The sequence below is a fragment of the Schistocerca nitens genome, chromosome 12 (genome assembly GCF_023898315.1).
Source record: "Schistocerca nitens isolate TAMUIC-IGC-003100 chromosome 12, iqSchNite1.1, whole genome shotgun sequence".
Taxonomy (NCBI): Eukaryota; Metazoa; Arthropoda; class Insecta; order Orthoptera; family Acrididae; genus Schistocerca; species Schistocerca nitens.
Window position 1 is genome coordinate 171,910,597 of NC_064625.1, and position 26,023 is coordinate 171,936,619.

Here is a 26,023-nt window from a genome sequence, read left to right on the forward strand (position 1 = left end):
AGCTAAATGTATGAAAATTGGTATTTCACTTCTCAGTTAGCTACAAAGAAATATGAGTTAGGAGATGAAAGTTGCTATGGAATATCACCACAGGAATGCAAAAGGCATGACCAGCTACCACAAATACTTTTTGCTCAGAAGTACATTCGGAAAAGACAATGTTTCTGTGGCCTTAATTGGCATAAAAAGTTTAGAAGGTGTTGAATTTGTGAACAATATAAAAATTTGATGAAAAAGAGAGAGTGAGAGAAAAAAAAAGAATCTGTGGAGGCTACACAGTCTATGTGTGCAAAGCAGCAGATGCTAAGCTAGTATTGTGTAAAGTTGGTAACTTAACATTTTAAAGGAGAGGTTAAAAATAGCAGGAACTGTGCAATTTGTAACCTCAGTACCGGAAATAAAAATAATTTCTGAGTACACAATGCATCCTTATCCAGCATGCAGAAAGGTGTATTCTGAAAAATGGCTTGTTTTGGAAATGGGTTGTTTTGGAAACACAACTGTGTTTGCATAAGGCTGATTTCCAAAACAACCCAGTTTTTAAATTGCAAAAATGGAAGAACGAAAAGAGGAGCTTCAAATCTTAGTAAAATGAGGTGTATTCTGGTTTATAAATCTTTAATAGAAAATCGGAAATCCTCAAATATTCAAACTTAAAGTAGAGGAGAACCTTACTGTAGTCGTTTAAAATTATTTGATAGTTGACCCTTCATGCGTTGGAGCTGATTTCCTCCAATCAGAGCACTTAGTGTCACAACCAAATTGTTTCCCTTTGCCAGACTGCAACAAAAATTGTTCAGTTCACTTCCAGTTCCTTGTCCGACCTTTTTTTTTTTTTTTTTTTTTTTTTTTTTTTTTTTTTTTTTTTTTTTTTAAATGTCTTTGGATACCAAATCATGGGTTCATGGGTGTGTCATTGCTATCTCATATTTCATCACACATCATAGCCACACTAAAAACACGTACATATGATGAAACCAATGACATACATGTTTCATACACAGTACTAATGAAACAAAACTGGATACTTCTTCACAAAATGCGATTTGGTGTCACACACAAAGTTGTCATAATCACATTATATAATCCTTGCAGAAGATTGTGTGAAGCCTAATTTGTGAAGGCTGCAAATCATCATTGTGACTTGGTCACCACAGTCATAAGTATAATTACTTAACCCACTGTTGCATCCTAGTGCCATGGTTAGCGTATAAACCTGACATGACATGTAGAAGGCTGTAGGTTTGAATCTCATCAAACGTATTGAATTTTTTTATCTCTAAATCTGATTAAAAGGATGTATTATTTTTCTTCAATTAATTCTTTAAAATGTAGTTTTTTTTTCATTTCTAATTCATTGCAATGTCATTTTCATCATCATATTGACCTTTTTATTTGCTCTTATTTTTCTTCCTATAATTTTTTTTTGTCTGGAATGTCTGTGTGTCACATATACTCTGCAACCAAGTGCCAACCAGGACTGCTCATTGGTTGGTAATGAGTTAGCCTGTGTAGTCAGTGCGAGGATAGATTCAGGTGACCAATGACACAGAGAAATTACAGTTTGCCTTTAGCACTGAAACTTAATTTTTTCTGTCTTGAGTTTACTTGTATGTGTTAGCCTGAATCACCATGAATAAAATGATTACGATTTTATTTCTGTCGAAGATTGTTAACCATTGTTTGCTCAGATACAGTGCACAAAGCAGAGACGTAAAAAGACTGTAGGTGTGATAGTGGAATAGAAGACTGTATAGTGATGGAGTGAGAGCAGGAGAGAGTGTAGGTGGGTGAAGGAAGCGACTAATGAAGGTTGAAGGCAGGGGGCTTATGGGAACATAGGATATATTGCAGGGAGATGTTCTACCTGTAGAAGTCAGAAAAACTGGTATTAGTAGGAAGGATCTAGATGGCACAGGTAGTCAAGCAGTCATTGAAGTGAACTCTCTCTTGGCCACAGTTTGTCAGTGGCTATTCATATGGATGGACAGCTTGTCTCTTGTTGTGCCCAGGTAGAACGCACCACAGTGGTTGCAGCTTAGCTTGTAAATCACGTGACTGCTTTCACATGGGATGGGTGATGCAGGTGACGGTACCCTCCCCTCATCCTTACCCTCCCCCCCCACCACCCCCACCCCTGCCTAATCTCCAAAAGTGCACATCGCTGTCCCTCTTAGTCACTGCACACTCCCACAAGCAGCACTTTACTGCCCCCCACCTCTAGCCTGCAATTCCTCCGCATCCCCACCCCAGCATCCTCCGTATTTCCACCCCCCAGATTGCTTCTTCCGTTATGCGCAGTTACTCATAGTCCGGCCTCGGTGGCCGGAGACAGTGGTCGTGTACGAATCGTGCTTGTGTGAATGTGTGTGTTGTCTCCTGTAGAATGAGGCTTTTTGGCTGAAAGCATCCTTGATTAGCAGTGCTTTTGTTGTCCCTGTCTGTGACTCAAAATTTTTACTAAGTGGGAGTAGCAATCTATCCTTTTCATAAAATTATCATTATTCCATTGTTTGCCGGTGGCCATTTGCGTGGACAGGCAGCTTGTTTGTTGTTGTGCACACATAGAATGTGCCATTTTCCTGTATTTTCCATTGTTTCACTTTTGCAGTCAACCATTGTTTAGCTGCCAAAAAGCCAAACTCATTTACCACTTGTAGTGCCTCATATCCTAATCTAATTCCTACACTATCATATGACTTAACTGAATAAACCTCATTACCATTTTTTTTTACTTTCAATAGTGTCCGTACAACTTCTGGTTCTCCATGTGCTTTGCCGTATCTGATAGAATTACAATCTTATCGGCACACTTTAATTTGGGCTATTCCAGAGTACTCCGTCCTTCACTCCTCACTCAGTATGCAGGGTGAATGATGTGAGGGATGGGCTATAACTCTGTCTAACCTTTTTCAATGACCACCATCCCTTCGTGTCCTTTGTCTTCTATATATTCAGTCTGTTTCCAGTGAAAGTTTCAGATGGTCTTCCACTCCCTGTATTTTATTTCTGATACCTTCATAATTTTAAAAAATGCATTCCACTTAACACTTTCAAAATTTTCTCTGAATTTATAAATGCAATAAATAGAGGTTTTTTTCCAGTCCATGTTCAAAGATAAGTTTCAGGATCAATATTGCCACATGACTTCTCACATTCCTGTGGAACCTAAACTGATTTTCTCCCCAATTCATCTTTTACCAATTATACTATTCTTCTGTGGAGGGTTTTTGTTAGTAAATTAAAACAACAGAGAAGCCACAAGTTGCCTATAACTTTATTTTGATGTGTTTCACCCTACCAGTGTGAACAGCTTCATAACTGTGGAAATACAAAGGAAAACTCAGGAGAATTGTCCCAATTTAATCCTCTTTCCATTTAAAAGATGAACTAAATAATTATTAGGGTCAGTGGTGTTGAGAAACAGCTGTAATTTTCTCCCCAATTCATCTTTTACCAATTATACTATTCTTCTGTGGAGGGTTTTTGTTAGTAAATTAAAACAACAGAGAAGCCACAAGTTGCCTATAACTTTATTTTGATGTGTTTCACCCTACCAGTGTGAACAGCTTCATAACTGTGGAAATACAAAGGAAAACTCAGGAGAATTGTCCCAATTTAATCCTCTTTCCATTTAAAAGATGAACTAAATAATTATTAGGGTCAGTGGTGTTGAGAAACAGCTGTAATTGTTAAAAGTGAATAAAGCTCCAGGGCCTGATGCAATCCATATCAGATTCTACACTGAATTTGTGGCTGACTCAGCTTCTCTTCTAACTGTACTCTATCATAGGTCCCTTGAACAAAAAACCATGCCTAGTGTTTTGGAAAAAAAAGCACACACCACACCTGTCTGTAAGAAGGGTACTAGAAGTAATCCACAAAACTACCATCCAGTATCCTTGACATCAGTTTGTTGTAGAATCTTAGAACACATTCTGAGCTCAAAGACAGTGAGATATCTCAAACAGAATGACCTCCACCATGTCAAACAGCACGATTTCTGAAAACATTGATCATGTGAAACACAACTTGCACTTTTCTTACATGAGATACTGAAAGCTTTTGATCAAAGGTATCACGTGGATTCAGTATCTCGTGACTTCTGCAAAGCATTTGACTTGGTACCACAGCTATGATTACTGTCAAAAGTATGGCCATATTGGGTATGAAGTGAAATTTGTGGTTGGGTTGAGGATTTTATGGTAGGGAGTACGCAGCACATTATTTGGATGGAGAGAGAAGTAACTTTGGGTGTACCCCAGGGAAGTGTGTTTGGACCTCTGCTGTTCATGTTGTATGTTATTGACCTTGCAGAAAATATTAATAGTGACCTCAGACTTTTTGCAGATGATGTAGTTATCTATGATGAAGTACTGTAGTAACACTGTTCACATTTACGTTGCACTTCACTTAGCGTAGACCGGGACTGTGTCCTAGGCATGCCCGATGTTAACTGGCTGGGCACGGCCCGTGCTGCCGGAGTTGTTGTTGTTGTTACGCCGGCAGAGGTCGCGTCCGAATTTTCGCGTGCCCTCTGGTGGACGGGACTCTACTTGCGGCAACTACCGTCCGTGACACGCCGTGCCGATGTGCGCCTCCCACGATCTTTCTGGTGGCTACTGCACTCCTCCTCCTTCGGGGGGTGAAGCCACTGTGATCCACTGCGTCGGAAGGTGGAGCGTCGGGCAGGAGTGATGACCTCCACATCCACTGGAAGGCCGGAGTCGAGGGGATCTGCCAACCCTCGAGCCGGAACCTTCGAATATGGCTGGAAGTGACCCACACGAAGAGGCCCCCGTCATCCCACAACCGGAGCCCGGGACAGAACGGGCGACAAGCTGTTGAACTCCAGATCCTGTTCCACCTCGGGAGGGACAAGACCCAGTGGCGGGGACAATGGGGAAGGGACGACCACAGGTGAACCAGCCTCCTGAGAAACCGGGCCTGCGAGGGGGGCCGGCTCTCGCTGGGGCATGTCGAACGATGGCGATGCCGGTGCTGGAGCTACTGGAGGCTGCCAAGACTGAGAACCATCGCATTGTGGCAGAGTCACAGCGGGGAGAGGAGGTAACGTCCCCTGTGAAACCAATACAGGTGCCGGCAATGGGGAAGTCGGTGTCCGAGAGGTCGGAGGGTGGGTGCCCGAACGTGGACGTAGCTGATTTTGGTGACGACGTACCACCCGGTCGCCTGCCTGCAAGGTATAGAGCCGGCGGCCATTTCGGCGCAGGACCACTGCCGGTATCCAACGTGGATTGCGACCAAACCCACGTGCCCAGACCGACATACCCAGTGGAAAGCCAGGTACTCCGTTTTGTGAAGACTGGCGAGGACCAGGCCGGAGGAGGTGCAGCAGAGTCCTAGGTCGACGCCCATGGAGGAGCTCTGCGGGGCTGCGTTCTCCCATTGGTGTAGTCCGGTATGCCATCGGGAAAAACGTCAATGCCTCCTCTGCAGGAAATTCGTGCACATACTTTTTCATCTGCGTCTTAAATGTGCGCATCATGCGCTCGGCTTCCCCATTCGATTGTGGATGGAAGGGGGGAGAGCAAACGTGCCGAATACCGAAGCGCCTACAAAAATCCTGGAAGGTCTGCGAAATAAACTGCGGTCCATTGTCCGAGACAAGGGTGATTGGCAGACCTTCCACAGAAAAGATTTTTGCTAGTGCCTGGATTGCAACTTCTGAAGTGGTTGAGGAGCAGCGAACCACATATGGGAATCGAGAGTAAGCATCAATGACAATGAGCCAAAAGCCATTGAGAAACGGGCCCGCAAAATCGATGTGAACACGTTCCCATGCTTGGGTTGCCGGCGGCCATGAAGAGAACGCTGCCCTGGGAGATGCTTGTTGGCTCGCACACTGGGAACAGGCGGCCACCAAGTGCTCAATTTCTCTGTCAATACCGGGCCAGTACACATGTCTGCGAGCCAAGGTTTTAGTACGGGAAACACCCCAGTGCCCTGCATGTAATAACGTGAGGACCTCCCTTCGTAAACTTGCAGGAACAACCACGCGGGGAGCTGTATCCTCAGTAGCCAGAAGGAGAACTCCTTCCAACACCGAGAGGCCGTCTCGTAGAATAAAATAATTACGAAGAGGGTCCGAGGCCCGGCCCGGAGGGCGGGGGATGACCACCCCTGCCGAATGAGGCGAACTACTTGCCGGAGAACCGGGTCAGCCGCCGTTTCCCTGGCGACTCGAGAACTAGTGATCGGGAAGCCGTCAACCGCTTGGCGGGACGCCACATCCAAATGAAAGCACATAATCTCCTCTCGATCGAACATACGATCCGGGCCCACCGGAAGACGGGAAAGAGCGTCAGCGTTGGCATGCTGTCCTGTAGGGCGAAAATGAATGTCATAATGGTACTTAGAGAGGAACAAGGCCCAGCGCTGTAGTCTGTGGGCCGCCCTATCCGGGATGTGAGAGGCGGGGCCAAATAACGATATTAACGGCTTATGGTCAGTGATCAACTGAAACTTCGTGCCATACAAGAAAGGGTGAAACTTGGTAACAGCGTAGACAATGGCCAAAGCCTCTTTTTCCACCTGGGAGTAATGGGCCTGCGCGGGACTAAGAGTTTTAGACGCAAACGCCAGTGGTTGCTCGGAACCGTCTGCGTTGCGATGGGCCAGGACCGCCCCCACCCCATACTGCGAAGCATCTGTAGCCAGGACCAATGGCTTACGGGGATCAAAAGTAGCCAAACAAGGGGCTGACGTGAGGAGGCCCTTCAACGAGGTGAACGCTGGCTCGCATGCAGGCAACCAATCAAAAGGAACACCCTTGTGCAGAAGGCAGTACAGGGGGTGGGCTATAGTGGAAGCCCTGGGAATGAACCGGTGGTAATAGGCTATCTTGCCTAAAAAAGCTTGTAACTCTTTCAGCGAAGTGGGCCGAGGAAGGTTGACGATACCTCGGACCAAACTTCCGAGTGGCTGGATGCCATGCCGAGATATGGTGTAGCCCACATACTCAATGGACGGTTGGAAGAAGGTTGACTTATGCAGGTTGCAACGCAAGCCCACAGACCTGAATTTGAGAAAGAGGGTGCGAAGGTTGTGCAAGTGTTCCTTCGTGCTGTGGCCTGTGACAAGTATGTCATCCAGGTAATTAATACAATGAGGGATTGTCGACGTGACGTGCTCAAGATAACGCTGGAATATCGCTGGGGCACTGGATATTCTGAAGGCCAACCGCTGGTATTGGTAAAGGCCAAACGGGGTGTTGACGACCGCCAGCCGTTTGGAGTCCTCATCAAGTGGTATCTGATGATAAGCCTCCGAAAGATCGATTTTCGAAAAATATTGGCCTCCCGCCATGGCGGAGAACAATTCATCAGCACGAGGCAAAGGATAGGTCTCCACCACCAGTTGGGAATTAATGGTGGCCTTGAAATCGCCACAAAGACGTAATTTTCCCGAGGGCTTCCTTACAATAACGAGGGGCGAAGCCCACTCACTAGAAGAAATGGGAAGAACGACCCCTAGGGCTGTCAGCCGGTCTAGCTCTTCCTTTACCTGAGGGCGGAGAGCCAAGGGGATCTGCCTCGCGCGTTGAAAACGCAGGCAAGCCGACGCCTTCAACTTTAAGTGAGCTTCAAAATCTGAAACACGCCCCAGGCCCTCCTCAAAGATATCTGGAAAGTCTGAGATCAAAGATTCCAATGATTGATAGGGAATGTCTTCTGAGACCAACTGTATGGTGTCAGCGATAGAAAAACCGAAAGCTCGAAAGGCATCCAGGCCAAAAAGGTTAGCGGAGCTCGCATCGCTGACAACAATAAAAGTAATAGGCCGAGTGACTGATTTGTAAGTCACGTCGGTAGTGAATTGACCCAGTAGGGGACTGAACTGTTTACCATAACCGCGTAGACGCCGGTAAACTGGCGCCAACGGGGGTGATCCAAGGTCGGAATAAGTTTGTGCATTCAACAACGAAACTGCCGCACCCGTATCTACTTGCAGTTGTAACCGGCGCGACAGAACTGACACCTCGATAAAGAGTTTGCGTGCCGATGCGTCGGGAGCCTGGCCCGATGAAACTTCCCGAATGTCAACGTCCGTGTCCTCTGTATCTGCTTCCTTCGATTCTTTCGAGGCTGAGCGGCAAACTTTAGCAATGTGACCTTTTTTATTACATTTGCGACAAACGGCCCAATGCTGGGGGCACTCCGACCGATCGTGATGTATATAGCATGACGCACAGGCTGGCAACGGGGGCCGGCGGCCGGAATTCTGTTTACGCGCCGTGTGGGAGCGGCCGTAATGGCCGGATTGTACCGCTCGCACGTCGTCCACCCCGGACACAGTGGACGCGGCCGCGCCGCCCTGAACCGCCGCGACGTCGCACCACGCTTCCAGCTGTTGACCCGCTGCGTGAGAGACTTCATACGATTGAGCAATGGACAGGACTTCCTTGAGGGAAGGGTCTTCTAACTGCAGGGTCCGTTGCCGGACCTTCCTATCGGGCCGAACGAACAATGACGTCGCGTACCATAACGTGGGCATACGACTCTCGCGACTGCTCCGTGACAAAATGACACTTGCGACTAAGACCGTGCACGGTAGCGGCCCACGCCCGGTAAGACTGATGGGGCTATTTCTCGCATCGATAGAACTCGACCCTAGCCACCACAACATGCGTGCGGCGGCGATAATATGAAGACAGCAATGAACACAATGCATCAAAAGACAAGGACGAGGGTTCCTGCAACGGCGCTAGCTGCCGCAAAACTTGATACAGCGAGGGAGATATCTGAGACGAGAAGAGAGCACGACATACCTCCGCATCGGCAACATGAAACGCTTGGAAATGCTGCCGAAGGCGATGTTCGTACGCGTCCCAATCCTCCGCCGTCTCGTCATACGGGGGAAAGGGAGGAGGGAACAGCGCCGGAGCAGACTGCGTGGAGAGCAACGCCGGAAGCGCTTGTTTCATGGTGGCCGTGAGCTCCGTCTGCTGCTCGACCAAAACCCGCACCAAATCCTCCGTGCCATGGAGAAGCTGCGAAACCGGAACAACGACGCAACACGCGAAAGAACGACCCTACTCGTCGCCAATTGTGTAGTAACACTGTTCACGTTTACGTCGCACTTCACTTAGCGTAGACCGGGACTGTGTCCTAGGCATGCCCGATGTTAACTGGCTGGGCACGGCCCGTGCTGCCGGAGTTGTTGTTGTTGTTGTTGTTGTTGTTACGCCGGCAGAGGTCGCGTCCGAATTCTCGCGTGCCCTCTGGTGGACGGGACTCTACTTGCGGCAACTACCGTCCGTGACGCGCCGTGCCGATGTGCGCCTCCCGCGATCTTTCTGGTGGCTACTGCAAGTACTGTCTGAAAGAAACTGCATAAATATTCAATCAGATCTTGGTAAAATTATAAAGTGGTGCAAAGATTGGCAACTTTCTTTAAATGTTCAAAAATGTAAAATTATGCACTTCATAAAATGAAAAAAAATGTAGTATCCTTTGACTGTTATATCAGCGAGTCACTGCTGAAATGGGACAGCTCAAACAAATACCTGGGTCTAACACTTTGTAGGGATATGAAATGGAATGATCACATAGTCAACTGTGGGTAAATCAGGTGCTAGACTTTGGTTTATTAGTAGAATACTTGGAAAGTGCAATCAGCTTACAAAAGAGATTGCCTACAAATCACTCATGCAACCAGTTCCAGAATATTGTTCAAATGTGTGGTTCCTGTTCCAAATAGGACCAACGGGGGATATTGAATGTATGCAGAAGATACTGAATGTTCACAGGTTTATCTGATTCATTGGAAAGTCTCACAGAGATACTGAAGAAGACACATAAACTATCCTGAGAAAGTCTATTAATAAAGTATAAAGAACCGGCTTTAAATGATGATTCTAGTAATATACTGCAACCTCCTACACGCTGCTGATATAGGGATCATGAGGATAAGATTACAGTAATAACTGCATGCTGAGAGGTATTCAATCAATCATTCTTCCCACACTCAATATGTGAATAGTACGGGAAGAAACTCTAATAATTAACTGGTAAAATGAAATGCACCCTCTGCCATGCAGAATATAGATATAGATGGAAGTGTAGATTCAGATGTAGATGTTAATTTGGCACCACCATACAATAAAATAAAATTCACAGATTCAACTTATAGTGTGATAATGTACATTAGGTAGCCAACGGCCACACATTACAAACATTGGGCTGTATATAGTGCTTCTGTCATACATAAAGTGGAGTAAGCTGCAGGCTGTGTACAGATAATATAAACTCTCTGATCAGGCACATTCTAAGAGTGAATACCAAGGCATATTACTTTTTGTTGATATGCTCTTTGGTTAAAACTACCTCATTGTAATACAATGTAATTAAAACAAATAGTATCACTAAACTATGGCAAATAACTGCTGCTTTTTTTGGGCATTCACAGATGCAAATCTTAAACATCATACAAGGTTCCATCATACAAGTTTCATCATACAAGGTTATTAAAATAATTTTGAAAAGACCTAGTAAAATCACAAACTGAAATTATAACTGCCACTCTTATGGAAGTTTCAACCAAAGCACATATTGATGCGGTTTTGACTAACTCAACAAGAAATATTATGTCTTGCTGTTTAACCTCACAGCGTACCTGACCAAAGAGTTTACATTAAGCGCACACAAGCAATTTACTGCTTGTACATGCCATACCAGCACTTTACACAGGCTGATATTTGGAACATGTGGCCTTTGGCTAATAGTGTAGATTATCACATTATAAGTTGAATGTGTGAATTTATTTTATTCTGTAGTCGTATAACACATAGTATTTCCACAATTCACAAGATAGCACATTTGTCAAATGAAACATGTCAAAATAAAGAAAAGTTACATGCTACTTTTGGCCACTCTGAAATTTTAATTTCTAACAGCCACTGTTCTTCACAGGCAAAGCCTGCACTTACTAAATTCATATTCGTATTTTACAATAGTGACTTTTTAAATGTTTTTGTAATGCGTTTGTCAGCAACTGCTTTTTTGTATTGAGAACCCTGCATTCTTCTTGAAGACTGAGGGTGTTTAACTTGTCAAACAGCATTTGAGTAGAGTACGACAAAGAAGAGGAGCGATATCATTCTGTGTAGTAAAGTCATAATTGATTGTTAGTATACTTTACAGAAGTAGCCGACAGTTGCTGCTTCTGCTATGTAATTTGTAATTTGACTTGCCCCACATCCCTAAAGGCTCTTCTTCATGGTGGGATTTATGGAATGCAGTATGTGAATGTATCTATGTCTATGTCTATGTACATACTGTACAAGTTAGGATATGGTGCATGGCAGAGGGTACTTTGTATCATTGGTAATAACTCCCTTTGGCTATTCCACTAGCAAATGGAGCAAGGGAAAAAATTACTGTCTGTATGCGCACTTAAGAGTCCCAATTTCTCTTACCTGGTCAGCACTAGCCTTACGCAAGATATGTGTTGGTGGCAGTATTGAGTTTGTGGAGCATTTCCCGAACACTTGTCTCTTCATCAAACCTACTGTTAAGAGTTCTAGCAGCGTGCCTCTGAATTGCTTTGATCTCTTTTTTTTTAATCTGACCTGGTGGGGATACCAGACACAACCAGTTTTTATTCCATTATGAGTAACTAATTTCATTATTTATCAATGAAAATAATTAATTTTTGAAAATGTAATGTAACTGGATACATTAAAAGAAGTCTACTCACCATGCAGTGGCAGGAAAAAACCTCTTCAGCATTTGTACTTGTCTTCTCTTGCCACTGCTTGGTTAGTAGATTTTTTTATCTATTCAGTTGCCTTACAATTTCATTATTTAATTTATTTGTAAGTTTTCTTGAGTGGTCTCATATTCCTGTGATTTATGAATTCACGTAGTTTCAATGTGGTGTATTATGTTAAAATTTCTAATTATTATTATTGCTAATGTATGAAACACAAGACAGTAACCATAGGAATTACAGAGTACACATAGTGCTTAGTAAAACAAGTAGCAAATGTCTTTTTAGCACATTATGTTGCAGAGTTCTCCAAGAGAATACACTCTACACCCAGCGAAATTCTGAAAATTATTGTAATGTTACAGATCAACTGAAATGATTAATATTATCTATGGACCCTGTGCCTAAATACATGAAATGTATTCACAGTTGTGAATATGGATGAGCATCAGCTATATAATGGAATGACGTCAATGAAAATGTTTGCAGGACAAGGACTCGAACCCAGATGTCCCGCTTACCACAAGTGGTATCTCTCCATCTGTGCCTGAATGGTGCAAACAATACTTATTTCCAACATAGGAAGAATAATTCTATTGTGAAAAGGATAGATTAATATTCACTGTATGGATGACACAAGTCAGACAGGCACAGTGAAAAGACTCCTTTGCACCAAATGGCCTTCTGCTGAAGTAGAAAACACACTTACATTCACACAAGCACAATTCACATACCGTATTTACTCGAATCTAAGCCGCACTCGAATCTAAGCCACACCTGAAAAATGAGACTCGAAATAAAGGAAAAAAAAAATTCCCGAATCTAAGCCGCACCTGAAATTTGAGACTCGAAATTCAAGGGGAGAGAAAAGTTTTAGGCCGCACCTCCAAATCAAAACAAAGTTGGTCCATTGTAATATGAGACACAATTTAGGTCGAATGAAAGACGATACAGCTACAGTAGTTTGGTTCGAGTCGTAAGCTTAGCAGTTAAGCTTTACCAGGTAGCCATTGCTATGCGTCAGGCGCTCCGTCCGTATTTATACGGGTACCCTTCCTTTTTCACGTGCTTCGTCTGGTTTGAATCGATTGCTTATTTTGCTTTGATCTGATAAGTGCCGTTTTCTTTGTTATAGGTGTTTACGTCACTCTAAGCTGAAAATGCGTTACTGTACTGTGTAATGCATTGTTTGTCGCATTTTGATAGTGCGTGTTTACGGCCTGTCGCCACTCGCGGCATGACTTGCTTTTGTGCGCGCTACCGCCGCTTAAAAAAAAGAGGAATCGTCTCATTAGCGAAACAATGGCAAGATACTGCTATTTGTTGTTACTTACACTGCTGCTTCCTTTGATAATGATCAACAAGAACCAAATGCGTATGATAGAACATGCGTATGGTAGAACATGTTCTGAACGAGAGTTTTGCGAAAATTTTCCTCTGTTTGAAAATCTTTGCGGCCGCTTCTTTAGTACATCAAATTCTGCACAGAAATTAGTCATCTTACATTTAAAATCTAGTCAGTTGCCGTGCTTCATTTCTGACTGTATCACTATTAGGCATAAGAATAATACGAATATAAACATGACACGATACGTATATTCTTCCGCGTTTGCTGTTGTCTCACTCTAGTTTCGTAGTTTATTATGCAGACAGGATTTAAATGAGATAGCAACAGACACGAAAGAATACATGGCACAATGTTTATATTCGTATTATTCTTATGGTGAAGAGAATACTGCATGTGATTCACATTTCATCAGGTTCCTATTAGCAACCATCTCTTCTCACAGGTAGGAAAAAACTCGGAACGTAGAGTTGGCCATATTGACAAACATCCCTAACAGTCTTGCCAGTCGGATTTTCGTAGTACATTGAAATTCTGCTACATTCGAAGATGAACAATACGGAATTTGTATTTACTTCGTTGGATAATGTATGAAAATGCAGTGGTCGAAACTCGGGGCGGAGAAAAAAAAAGCTCGTCTTCTACCTTTTTTTTTAAATTTATTTACTGATGCAGAGGTTTTGGCGCCAGTATTTATCTTTGTGCCCACAAAGCATGCTTGTGTAGCGCTACATATATTCGACGGCAGAAGTTAGTTGTGGCGGCACCTATCAACATTTTTCATAACTTCCGCTTGCTTTGCACTCGATTCTAAGCCGCAGGCGGTTTTTTGGATTACAAAAACCGGAAAAAAAGTGCGGCTTAGATTCGAGTAAATACGGTACTCATGGCCACTGGCTGCTGTGGCCAGAAGTATTGGTCATGTTGTGCTTGTGTGTTTTTTCGACTTCTGTAGAAGGCCTTTTGTCAGAAACTGAAATCTACGGCAGTCTCTTTGTTGTGCCTGTCTGAAATTCAGCATCTCCTCTGTATGGTGAGTAGCAATGTCTGTTTTTGATAAATTTGTTGTTATACCATCCTGAACTTTTCAGTGTTTGATGGATAGGACAATTTCCATTTTATGGGGAAATCCTGAAGGTCAATTACAGACATTACTCGCACTACAGCCACGTGGCACGTAATTTATCTGTGTATGTGTGTGGGGGAGTGGGGGGGGGGGGGGCACTGCATGCATGTGCGTACACTCTATACCTTCAAGGAAAGAATCATCCATTAGCTAGCAGTGTTCTCAGTCCTGTTTATGTTCTTTTTGACAGCATGGTGCCTCAATTATTTGGCAAGTTGTTATTTTTACTCCACAAATAATTTATATTTGGCCAAGGCATTTCCATTGTGTTATTTATAACTCAGTGAGCTTCATTACATCTTCATCTTTGAGATCAATATGTAACAATGGTCACTGTTAACAGGGTCATTACATAAAGTTTATGGTCAATAGATCGGTATCAAACAGCAAGATGTACTGAGAATTTACAGTTCCAAAGCAGCAAGCATTGTAGTAACTTTCCAGTAGAGTGGTTTTTCTTGTGTTACCAATGGATTGGATATCTTCACTCATTTTTTACATTGTATAAATACTGAAATTCTAAACATTTTCTTCTTATTTCATTGTAGAATGGATTAAAAAATTAGCATTCTATTATACATCATCAATTTATTAGATTGTTTTCACCTTCTGATTAAAAAATGTTCCCATGCTTTTGCAATCAGATTACAGTATTCTTTTGACATTTTTCAGATACATCTGAACTGTCACTGTCAAATCAAGCACAGTACCTGATGATTAACCTGGCCAGTATTAACTGGTTTGCAGACATCCTACAGGAGAGAGCAGCATTCCCAAAGGTCAGTAAAAACGAATTTATTTAGTACTGCCTTTGAGTTCAAGAAAGACCTTCATAAGGTTCCATTTCCTTTGCTCACAAGCCGACCTTGTTTAGAAATTTTTGTAGCTCTGGTAAAAGAAAATGTGAAGCTCTAATTTGGCCAGTGTATAATGGAAGCTGCCTGTATTTGAAGAGCTTCTACACCACACCTGGTATTCTAATTAGCATTCCACAGTCAAATGCATGTTGGGGAAGGGGGTGGGATGTGTAAGTATGACAATATCATATAAAATTGCAGATCAGTTTTGTTAAACAGCACAGCTCTCGGTAATTATGTTGCATATGATGGTTGTTTTCAAACAGTTATAATGCACTGGTATTTGTCAGTAAATGTTGTAAGTGATTGGTTTCATGGATAATCATGAATTTGAGGCACTGATAAAAAAAATGAGGAAAGAAAAAAATAAAATGTCATCCACACTCCAGGTACTGAGCCCACTGGTTTGACATTTGGGAAGAGTGGAGTTAAAATTGTTGTCTGTCCTCCTCGATTTAGAATTGCTAAGGATTCCCTAAATCAGGTAAGATGCATGGGTGGAGACAGTTCCTTTCCCATCCATTTATGCATGTGCGCCATGACCTTTCTTCCTTCTGTGAATCCACATACAAATTGAGGTACCAAAATGGCGGCAAGTATACATGTAGTCTCAAATCGGCCTATAAATTGTGATCATATTTCATCAGTGAAATATTTCATGCCATGAAATTGTGTTAAATGGATTAAGAATTTGCACCTTCAATCATAAATGCTGTCATACCATGGATAGAAGTTCAAAATAAGTGCACCTGTGGTATGGAATACAATGGTCGGGACAGTGCCATTGAAATGTACAGTGCAGTTTGCAAGTGAATATAAAGAATAAACTTAAGAAACTTGATTTTGTCATAAAATGCACTAAAACGTTTGAAAATTTGGTAAGAAGAGCAAGTAATTCTTCAGAATCTAGCCAATATGGGTTTTCCAGTGTCAGACAGTAAAACAGTACATGACCCATAACAAAAACCACAGAACTTACTATAGAGCTAAGTAATAATTGTGTGTGCTTGAAAATAATACAGAGCTGGAATAAAAGTTGAAAACTTGATTGTAGTTGAATCTATGTGTGAAGAAAAACATTTTGAGGTTGCAGCAATACAGCTGAATAAGCAAAAGAGTAAATTAACAACAATGTCAGTTCACAGATCACCATGTGTTGATCCCAAAATTTTTAGAAATAAGTTAGAGGCATCACTCAACATATTACATGATAAAAAACAGCAGTAATTATAAGTGGAGACTTTAATGTCAACTTTTTAACTGAAAGTGCTTCTAAAGATCAGTTCCTGTATGTTCTACAGCGCTTCAACTTGTGTCCACTAGCCCTACAAGAGTAACAAACTCTACAGACTTCTTCACAAATAGAGAAACCATAGATACAAATGTAATTAATGTTGACCTAGGAATATGATCAAAATGCACTAATCCTTAAAATTCTCTTAGTCCCAAGGACTGAAAATACTTTACATCAAATTTACAAAAGAACTTTCTCTTCTAATAGTTACAGTCACTTCGTAAATACACTGGTTAATCGGGCAGGTAGGTTAGAAAATTTAAAAAGGGAAATCGATAGGTTAAAGTTAGATATAGTGGGAATTAGTCAAGTTCGGTGGCAGGAGGAACAAGACTTTTGGTCAGGTGAATACAGGGTTATAAATACAAAATCAAATAGGGGTAATGCAGGAGTAGGTTTAATAATGAATAAAAAAAACAGGAGTGCTGGTAAGCTACTACAAACAGCATAGTGAACACATTATTGTGGCCAAGATAGACACGAAGCCCATCCCTACTACAGTAGTACAAGTTTATATGCCAACTAGCTCTGCAGATGATGAACAAATTGATGAAATGTCTGAGGAGATAAAAGAAATTATTCAGGTAGTAAAGGGAGACGAAAATTTAATAGTCATGGGTGACTGGAATTCGAGAGTAGGAAAACGGGGCGAAGGAAACATAGTGGGTGAATATGGATTGGGGAAGAGAAATGAAAGAGGAAGCCGTCTGGTAGAATTTTGCACAGAGCATAACTTAATCATAGCTAATACTTGGTTTAAGAATCATGAAAGAAGGTTGTATACATGGAAGAACCCTGGAGATATTAAAAGGTATCAAATAGATTATATAATGGTAAGACAGAGATTTAGGAACCAGGTTTTAAGCTGTAAGACATTTCCAGGGGCAGATGTGGACTCTGACCACAATCTATTGGTTATGAACTGTAGATTAAAACTGAAGAAACTGCAAAAAGGTGGGAATTTAAGGAGATGGGACCTGTATAAACTGAAAGAACCAGGGATTGTACAGAGTTTCAGGGAGAGCATAAGGCAACAATTCACAGGAATGGGGGGAAAGAAATACATTAGAAGAAGAATGGGTAGCTTTGAGGGATGAAATAGTGAAGGCAGCAGACGATCAAATAGGTAAAAAGACGAGGGCTAGTAGAAATCTTTGGGTAACAGAAGAAATATTGTATTTAATTGATGAACGGAGAAAATATAAAAACGCAGTAAATGAAGCAGGCAGAAAGGAATACAAATGTCTCAAAAATGTGATCGACAGGAAGTGGAAAATGGCTATGCAGGGATGGCTAGAGGGCAAATGTAAGGATGTAGAGGCTTATCTCACTAGGGGTAAGATAGATACTGCCTACTGGAAAATTAAAGAGACCTTTGGAGAGAAGAGAACCACTTGTATGAATATCAAGAGCTCAGATGGAAACCCAGTTCTAAGCAAAGAAGGGAAAGCAGAAAGGTGGAAGGAGTATATAGAGGGTTTATACAAGGGCGATGTACTTGAGGACAATATTATGGAAATGGAAGAGGATGTAGATGAAGACGAAATGGGAGATAAGATACTGCGTGAAGAGTTTGACAGAGCACTGAAAGACCTGAGTCGAAACAAGGCCCCGGGAGTAGACAACATTCCATTAGAACTACTGACGGCCTTGGGAGAGCCAGTCCTGACAAAACTCTACCATCTGGTGAGCAAGATGTATGAGACAGGCGAAATATCCTCAGACTTCAAGAAGAATATAATAATTCCAATCCCAAAGAATGGCAGGTGTTGACAGATGTCAAAATTACCGAACTATCAGGTTAATAAGTCACAGCTGCAAAATACTAACGCGAATTCTTTGCAGATGAATGGAAAAACTTGTAGAAGCCGACCTCGGCGAAGATCAGTTTGGATTCCGCAGAAATGTTGGTACACGTGAGGCAATACTGACCCTACGACTTATCTTACAAAATAGATTAAGGGAAGGCAAACCTACATTTCTAGCATTTGTAGACTTAGAGAAAGCTTTTGACAATGTTAACTGGAATACTCTCTTTCAAATTCTAAAGGTGGTAGGGGTAAAATACAGGGAGTGAAAGGCTATTTACAATTTGTACAGAAACCAGAAGGCAGTTATAAGAGTCGAGGGGCATGAAAGGGAAGCAGTGGTTGGGAAGGGAGTGAGACGGGGTTGTAGCCTCTCCCCAATGCTATTCAATCTGTATATTGAGCAAGCAGTAAAGGAAACAAAAGAAAAATTTGGAGTAGGTATTAAAATCCATGGAGAAGAAATAAAAACTTTGAGGTTCGTCGATGACATTGTAATTCTGTCAGAGACAGCAAAGGACTTGGAAGAGCAGTTGAATGGAATGGACAGTGTCTTGAAAGGAGGGTATAAGATGAACATCAACAAAAGCAAAACGAGGATAATGGAATGTAGTCGAATTAAGTCGGGTGATGCTGGAGAATTACATTAGGAAATGAGACACTTAAAGTAGTAAAGGAGTTTTGCTATTTGGGGAGTAAAATATGATGGCCGAAGTAGAGAGGATATAAAATGTAGACTGGCAATGGCAAGGAAAGCATTTCTGAAGAAGAGAAATATGTTAACATCGAGTATAGATTTAAGTGTCAGGAAGTCGTTTCTGAAAGTATTTGTATGGAGTGTAACCATGTATGGAAGTGAAACATGGATGATAAATAGTTTGGACAAGAACAGAATAGAATCTTTCGGAATGTGGTGCTACAGAAGAATGCTGAAGATTAGATGGGTAGATCACATAACTAATGAGGAGGTATTGAACAGAATTGGGGAGAAGAGGAGTTTGTGGCACAAATTGACTAGAAGAAGGGACCGGTTGGTAGGACATATTCTGGGGCATCAAGGGATCACAAATTTAGCATTGGAGGGCAGCGTGGAGGGTAAAAATCGTAGAGGGAGACCAAGAGATGAATACACTAAGCAGATTCAGAAGGATGTAGGTTGCAATAAGTACTGGGAGATGAAGAAGCTTGCAGAGGATAGAGTAGCATGGAGAGCTGCATCAAACCAGTCTCAGGACTGAAGACGACAACAACAACATGTACAAGAGCACATCTGAACAACGTGCGTACCATTGAGGACTGCCACAATTATAATACTCGCAACTGTAAAAATTTTCTTGTAGAAAAAGTAAGGATAACACAAACCCAAAAGCATGTAAGTTATTTTGGAATAAAACTTTACGATGCTCTACGAGTGTACATGAGGGGAAAATTGTCTTTTAAGCGAAAGTTTCTATGACATAGATGAGTACTTTGAATGTGTGTAAAATTGTTGTCTTAACATTCATGTACATGTTCATGACAAATATTGTAATCTTGAAAAAGCATTGAAAACAGCTATTCAAGTGATATTGTATTTGTATTACATGTACTTTGTATGTTAATTACACTTGTGACAATTCCTACATCAATGATTTACAGAAAGATAATAAAATGAAAACGAATAATAAAGTTAAAGGACATTCGTACAGATTGAAACAGCAATCCAAAATGTTTATTGCTGGATAAAGGAATTTAAAGGTGCCAAAAAGCATTTCAATCAGATTGTGAAATGAGTTGGCTTTAGACATGGATTTAGGACAATTTGCTACTCATGATCACGTTTCATTGGAAACCATTGCTGGCAAGACGAGATTCAAAACGTAGCACTTGCAGGTGAGATCCACTTGTATCGTGAATACAGTGCTGTCCAGATGCATGTTAGATACTGTTGTTGTGACCACATAAATGTAATGGTGAGAGAATAGTAGGTAAAAAAAGTAAAGTTTAGCCCCATTAAAGTCCTTCTGGGTGTGCTGCTGTGTCATCATGTAAAATATTTAAGTTAGTAAAATAGCTTCTGTGAAGTTTGGAAGGTAGGAGAATTGAAGCTCTGAGGACGGGTCGTGAGTCGAGTTTGGGTAGCTCAGTCGGTAAAGCACTTGCCCGTGAAAGGCAAAGGTCATGAGTTCGAGTCTCACTGGCACACAGTTTTAATCTGTCAGGAAGTTTCATATCAGTGCACACTCTGCTGCAGAGTGAAAATCTCATTCCAGTAAAATAGCTGATGTTTGGACTGTATTGTAGTGGCATTTATGAGAGAAGTAACTGCTTTAGGGCATCGAGGGGGAAATGTTGTAGTAAGGGGTTTGGCGTGGTGAGGGCAGGCTTCCTTATGGTTTGGTGTGATTTTCCTTGCAATCTATAGTATTCCTTCTGCTACTGCCCCTTGTTGATTCAATGGACTTGTATAGTGAAACTTCTTGATGTGTCAGTAGTAGGGTTGTCTCGTAAAGACAGTAAGTTTATTTACAATATGTAACTTTGAAGTGCTGTAGGTTCTTCATTAGTGCCAAGTTATATACAAAGAGAGAAAAGGTCTCAATTGTAACAAATAATATTGAATGCTGATGCCCTCTGATAGTCTTTGAATATTAGTAAAGCTTAGTAATGTAGTGCTACGCAGATGTAATTTTCCTCACTGCAGTTCTCTGTACTAATGTTGATAAGTCTACAAGATAACTGAGTCTGGATAAAGTTCTGAATTTCAGCTGTTCGAAAAGATGCACCAACCAGTCAGGGTCACAGGCAGTGAGGTCATGTCAATTCAGCGGCCTCTGGTGGCACGTACATGTGGCACTTCCCTGTGGAGATTTCAAGCTACCGAAGAGTTAGTTAACTGGCAGCAAACTAGTGAGAGATTTAAAAGTGCCATCTCATGTAGCTGTGAGCAACATTTGGTGCATTGGGTGTGGCCGATGAAGGTGCTGTCAGTACCGAATTCCTCCCCCCACAAAATTGTGCACCAACCAACTCGCGTCCCAACATTCGTCTCACAAATCACAAGAAAAAAATCTGCTGAAAAATTGGAGGTAGGACATCCATCTAATGGCACGGGTGAGTGCAGTCTCGGTGCTACTGATAACGCAGAAAGCTCTACAGCTGATGTAGGCTCGATGTCCACGGCTGTTGTTGCTGCGAACGATGACGGATGCAGCGTCTGCAAAGGCGGCAGTGGCTACGGGGGTGGTAGCAGCTGTAGAGGTGGTCAGGAGCCGATCTCCATCTCCGTGGCAGAGTTGTCGGAAGACTTGTGCACCCGGATGTCAGACACTGGCAAGGGGTGCTTGGGGGCAGCAGCAGCTTCTGTTGCTGGCAGCATGTCTGAAGAACAAAAATCTGCTCCAGGATCACTACAGTCGTGGAAGCAAAGTCGGCTCTCTGCCCTCGACGGGTGCCCGATGCACTGTGAATGGTATAATGCTCGCAGCTGGACATCTGAGTCACAACTCTGGATTTCCAGTTGTGAGGCTCGTTACACGTATGACAGAAATTTTGTCCTTCGTTTTGAATTTTGTTGCAAAGTTTGTGTCAGAAATAGAGTGATGAGGATGAAAGAGATGCAGCACAGTGTAGTAGCAATGACTGTGTAAGTACTGGTGAAGCATCGTGAGCAGTCCCAGGAACAACAGCAAAGCATTTTCTCTCGAGTGCAAAGCACAAAGTTTGAACACCCTAATGTGTGAATGAAATGTTCGGCTTCACCACTCAATTGAGGAGAGAACGATACCGTTTGGATATGTTGAATTCAGTTTTGTTGCTAAATTGTTGAAATTCTGACAAAAAAATTGGACTGTTGCCCAAAACAATTGTTTGTGGCAAACCACCTAAGCAAAAGATAGAAGCAAATACTTTGACAGTGGAAGTATCATTAGCCAAATTCATTGGAATGACAAATGAATATTTGCTGTAGGGATCAGTAATGATGATCCACGGTGCATTCCAGAAGGGACCAAGCAAAATCAGTATGAAAATGTAGCGGAGGACTGTCAGGTTGAGGAAAATTGAAAATTCGTGGCTCAGTGCTGCCTGGTTATCCGTGCATACACAGCAGTGGGTGAGTCATATCTACTGTTGGCTTATCCAGCCTGAAACATAAACAATACTGATTAGTTCTAATGATTCCCCAATGTCCTCTACATTGTTACAAAAAATGTGGGACTTACAACTCGCATTGGTTCATTATGAGGTGCAATACAATGACACCATTCTGAAGAGAAAGTCTGTTGTGTCATGCATGGGATATGTGTTCTACTGCATGTGAGATTGATTTTGGATTACAGCTCCAACTAATCTGAATGCAGTAATTCAGCAATCGTAGTGACTGAGTAGCCTGTGCTGCAATCTGCTGAGAATTGATGGGAAAAGCTTGCAGTGCTTGCTTACCAGAATAATCAACTTGAAGACAAGAAACTTCTAATGTGTCATAAGGTAAGGTTTGGGGCTCTACTGTAGGATCAACTTGTGACACAATTGAAAACACGAAAAAAAAAAGAGAGAGCATTGTGATTTGCCCAATTTGTTGAACTGTGCGAAATGTCACTCGAGCTGCAAACAGTACTTTGTACATTCCTCTTGTTGTGCACCAAAAGAGCCTAGGGGTGAAGGAGGTGACACCTGGCTATACTTCAGCTGTTGTTTGCTGGGTTTGTTGTGCATCTATCATTCTGCTAATAGCTGCTAACAAGAAGGTAATTTGTTGGCTCCAAAACTGAATAAATGCAGTGAGTGACTGCTCTCAAGAGGTTGCCACTGCATACACAGATTTAAAGATGCTGTAAAACAGTTGTGATTGCCACAAAAAAAATTGTGAAAATGTTACTTCTGCCAATCAGTGCTACATTAAAAGCACTAGACTCATTCCCAGTGAGTCGAAAAACTAAACTTGTCACCAATATGTGGAAAAAACCAGACTTGGTGCCAATAGACAGAAAAACCCAAACTAGTCAGTAATAGATGGGTCAGTAGTAGAGATGACTGATAAAAGCAATCAGACATCTACAAAAAGATAACACATTAATAAATTTATTTATCATATGTGCACTTAATAATTGAATATACATAAATTTGAAGTGCTGCAGGTTCTTCTGTGGAGCTGAGTAATACACGAATAGAGAAAAGTTCTCGATTACAACAGATAACCTCGAATTCTGATACACGAATTTAATAATGCTTAGTAGTGTACTGCTACGTTGATGCAATTTTCCTCGCTCAAGCCTTTTGTACTAATGTTGACAAGTCAGTACGTCCACTAGATCTGGGTGAACCTCTGACTTGTGGCCGCTTAAAAAGATATGCTGACCAGTCAGAGCTGTGGGCAGTGAGGTCGTGTCAGTTCAGCATCGTCTGGTGGTGCCCCTATTGGAGATTGTGAGTGACGGAAGAGAGAGCTCCACCACACCCCACTGATGGCACATTTAAAAGTGCCGTGTCTTGCACTGCTGTGAATGGTGTGCAGCAAGCCAGGTGCAGTCGACGTAGATGCTGTCAATACTGCAGCCCTTCGAGACTGCAATTGACACACTTATTTTGTGTGTGCATGTCTGTGGCTACCTTATAAGCATCATGGTAACATCAGTTTTTATACGGTGCCCAAAATCATTATGGTATTTTGTTTAACCATGTGTTGTGTTTCCTGAATCACTCATTCATTCATTCATTTGTTCATTCAACATGGCATTTACGTTCTGCTATACAGATGCATATCTGCATCTGGTTTCCTCTATAAAGTGCTATGCCAGTATAATTTTCCTCCCTCCAGCCTTTTGTACTAATGTTGATAAGTCTCTTAAGTTCACAATACACTGAGGTGTGGTATAGCAATATGCCCATATACAGTTGGCAGTAAGTATCGCATACACGAGATATAAAAGGGCAGTGCATTGGTGGAGCTGTCATTTGTATATGTTTATTTTCCTACTTGTTTTTATTTTCTTTTTTGAGTGTCATATCAACAGTCTGTTGCAAATAACACTCAAAGAAAAGCTTCCTTGTGATTGTTTTAACCTGATGCTATTGTTGAAATACTTTGTGTTACTGTCAGATAGTATTTCTAAGTAACAATGTGCTCACTTCATGTTCCAGGAAGGTCTATTGGAAAGATTTCGCAGCAACTTGGTTGTAGAGAGTACAGATGCATTTGAGGAAAATGAGTGGAAAACTTTGCGTATAGGATCTGTGGATTTTAAGGTATGTGTTTAGAATACGCCAGTATACGAATAAAATTTTTATTTCAAATTAGTGTCAATGTGAAAGTAGTAGCCGTGGCCTATTAGTAACTATAATGATTTCTCTGTAGAATCATTTTGATTCATCATGCCTTGATCCAGTTACCTTGTCTTTGTTATGAGAACAATATTACCTCAATTTTGTTAATTTTAGTAAATTGCAGTAATAACAGCATTAAATGTATCTTGAGCATGCCCTGTAGAAAATAAGAGGATTTAGCCAACAGCATTGTTAAATTTAGGCTCAAGCTATGCAGCTTATTATTAAGTGTATCAGAGTATTCTGAAGAGTGACACATTCTTTTCTGAATGGCCAAGAAGGATGTGTTTCCCACTTTTAGACTGTTTCTCTGTATGTTTTACTGTGAGTAGCTACAGCTGTGACTTCTAAACAAGAGTATGTCATCAACAACAAATCTCATGAGAAAAATAATGTATGGGAATGTGATTTTAACAGCACCCATTAAGTAGTGCACTATATGAGGCTCATGAGTTAATACCCCATATTACATCATGGCATGTCAGTATGCAAAGTAAAGCATGGTGATGGATTATATTCTGATCATAAAGGCAGCTGCATTGAATTTCTCTGTTTTCTGAGGAGATATTTGTAGCAGTAAAACTTCTCATACTTCACATAATTTGTTTCATATTTACATTTTTCTTCTCATTTTTCTTCTCATTCTTTAATGTGGATTTGTCTTGCCAAACGGAAGTGGAAGAAGCTACAATTTTAATTTAATTCAGCACACTCTGTGGGACAATGTAAGTTAAAGCTATTTGTTCATGCAACAATTCACTACATAATTCAGCTAGACCTGTACAAATTAAAAGGAGAGTGCTGCAAGGAAGCCTTTGAACACAGATTTGAAAAAAATCTGTGGCTCATCACAGAGATTTTTCAATTCTGCTGGCAGCTTATGTAAAACGAAACTTGCAGAATAGTGCTCACCATTCTGTGCAGTGGTCAAAGAAGCATTGTACAACTGAATAAGAAATGAGCAAAAATTATAAAAAAGGGTAAATATAACAGACAAAAAGACTAATAGTAGAAGTGTAGTAGTCCACTAATTAGTGTATTGGTAGATATGACAGTACAGATTGAATACCTTGTGAAATCAAGGGCAGCTTGGATATCAACAAAAACAAAGTAAAGGCAACAGTGACACGGGGATGACTGATAGGCAGCACAATGACACACACAACGGATCAGGAAATCACTGTACCTTTAAAATGTTAAGGTTTTGTGATACAGACGATGAATGTGTTCATATTATGAACCACAGGTATGGGGGTGTATGTACAAGGATGACAGTTGTAAATCGGGGATGCTTAAACAAAGGCCTCGTGATGGCTCACCCTGCTTTCTTTTTTCGCTTGTTTTCCATGGTGTCGACGTACTGGCTGGAAAATGGATTGTGGAAGTGCAACTACTGTCTGCTGTAAATGATGTAGCCGACAGACGCACAGTTGCGTTTCACAGTCTCTTACTTTCACTGTTCACAACTCCCCAATGATACACAGTTATATACGTATGGCCAGTGCACTATTGTTTAAACTTTCCAGAAGCCTCATTAATAGTTAACAGGCAAACCTC

The 26,023-nt window shown here is 41.6% G+C and overlaps 1 protein-coding gene across 1 annotated transcript in view; it reads left to right on the plus strand.

Annotated features, from left to right (window-relative positions):
* Window positions 1-26,023, plus strand: part of LOC126214864 (molybdenum cofactor sulfurase 3) — a 161,551-nt gene that overhangs the window by 124,827 nt on the left and 10,701 nt on the right. Inside the window, 2 exon segments of the mRNA XM_049941502.1 lie at window positions 14,877-14,983; window positions 24,284-24,388. Of these exon segments, the coding sequence (XP_049797459.1) occupies window positions 14,877-14,983; window positions 24,284-24,388 (212 nt within the window).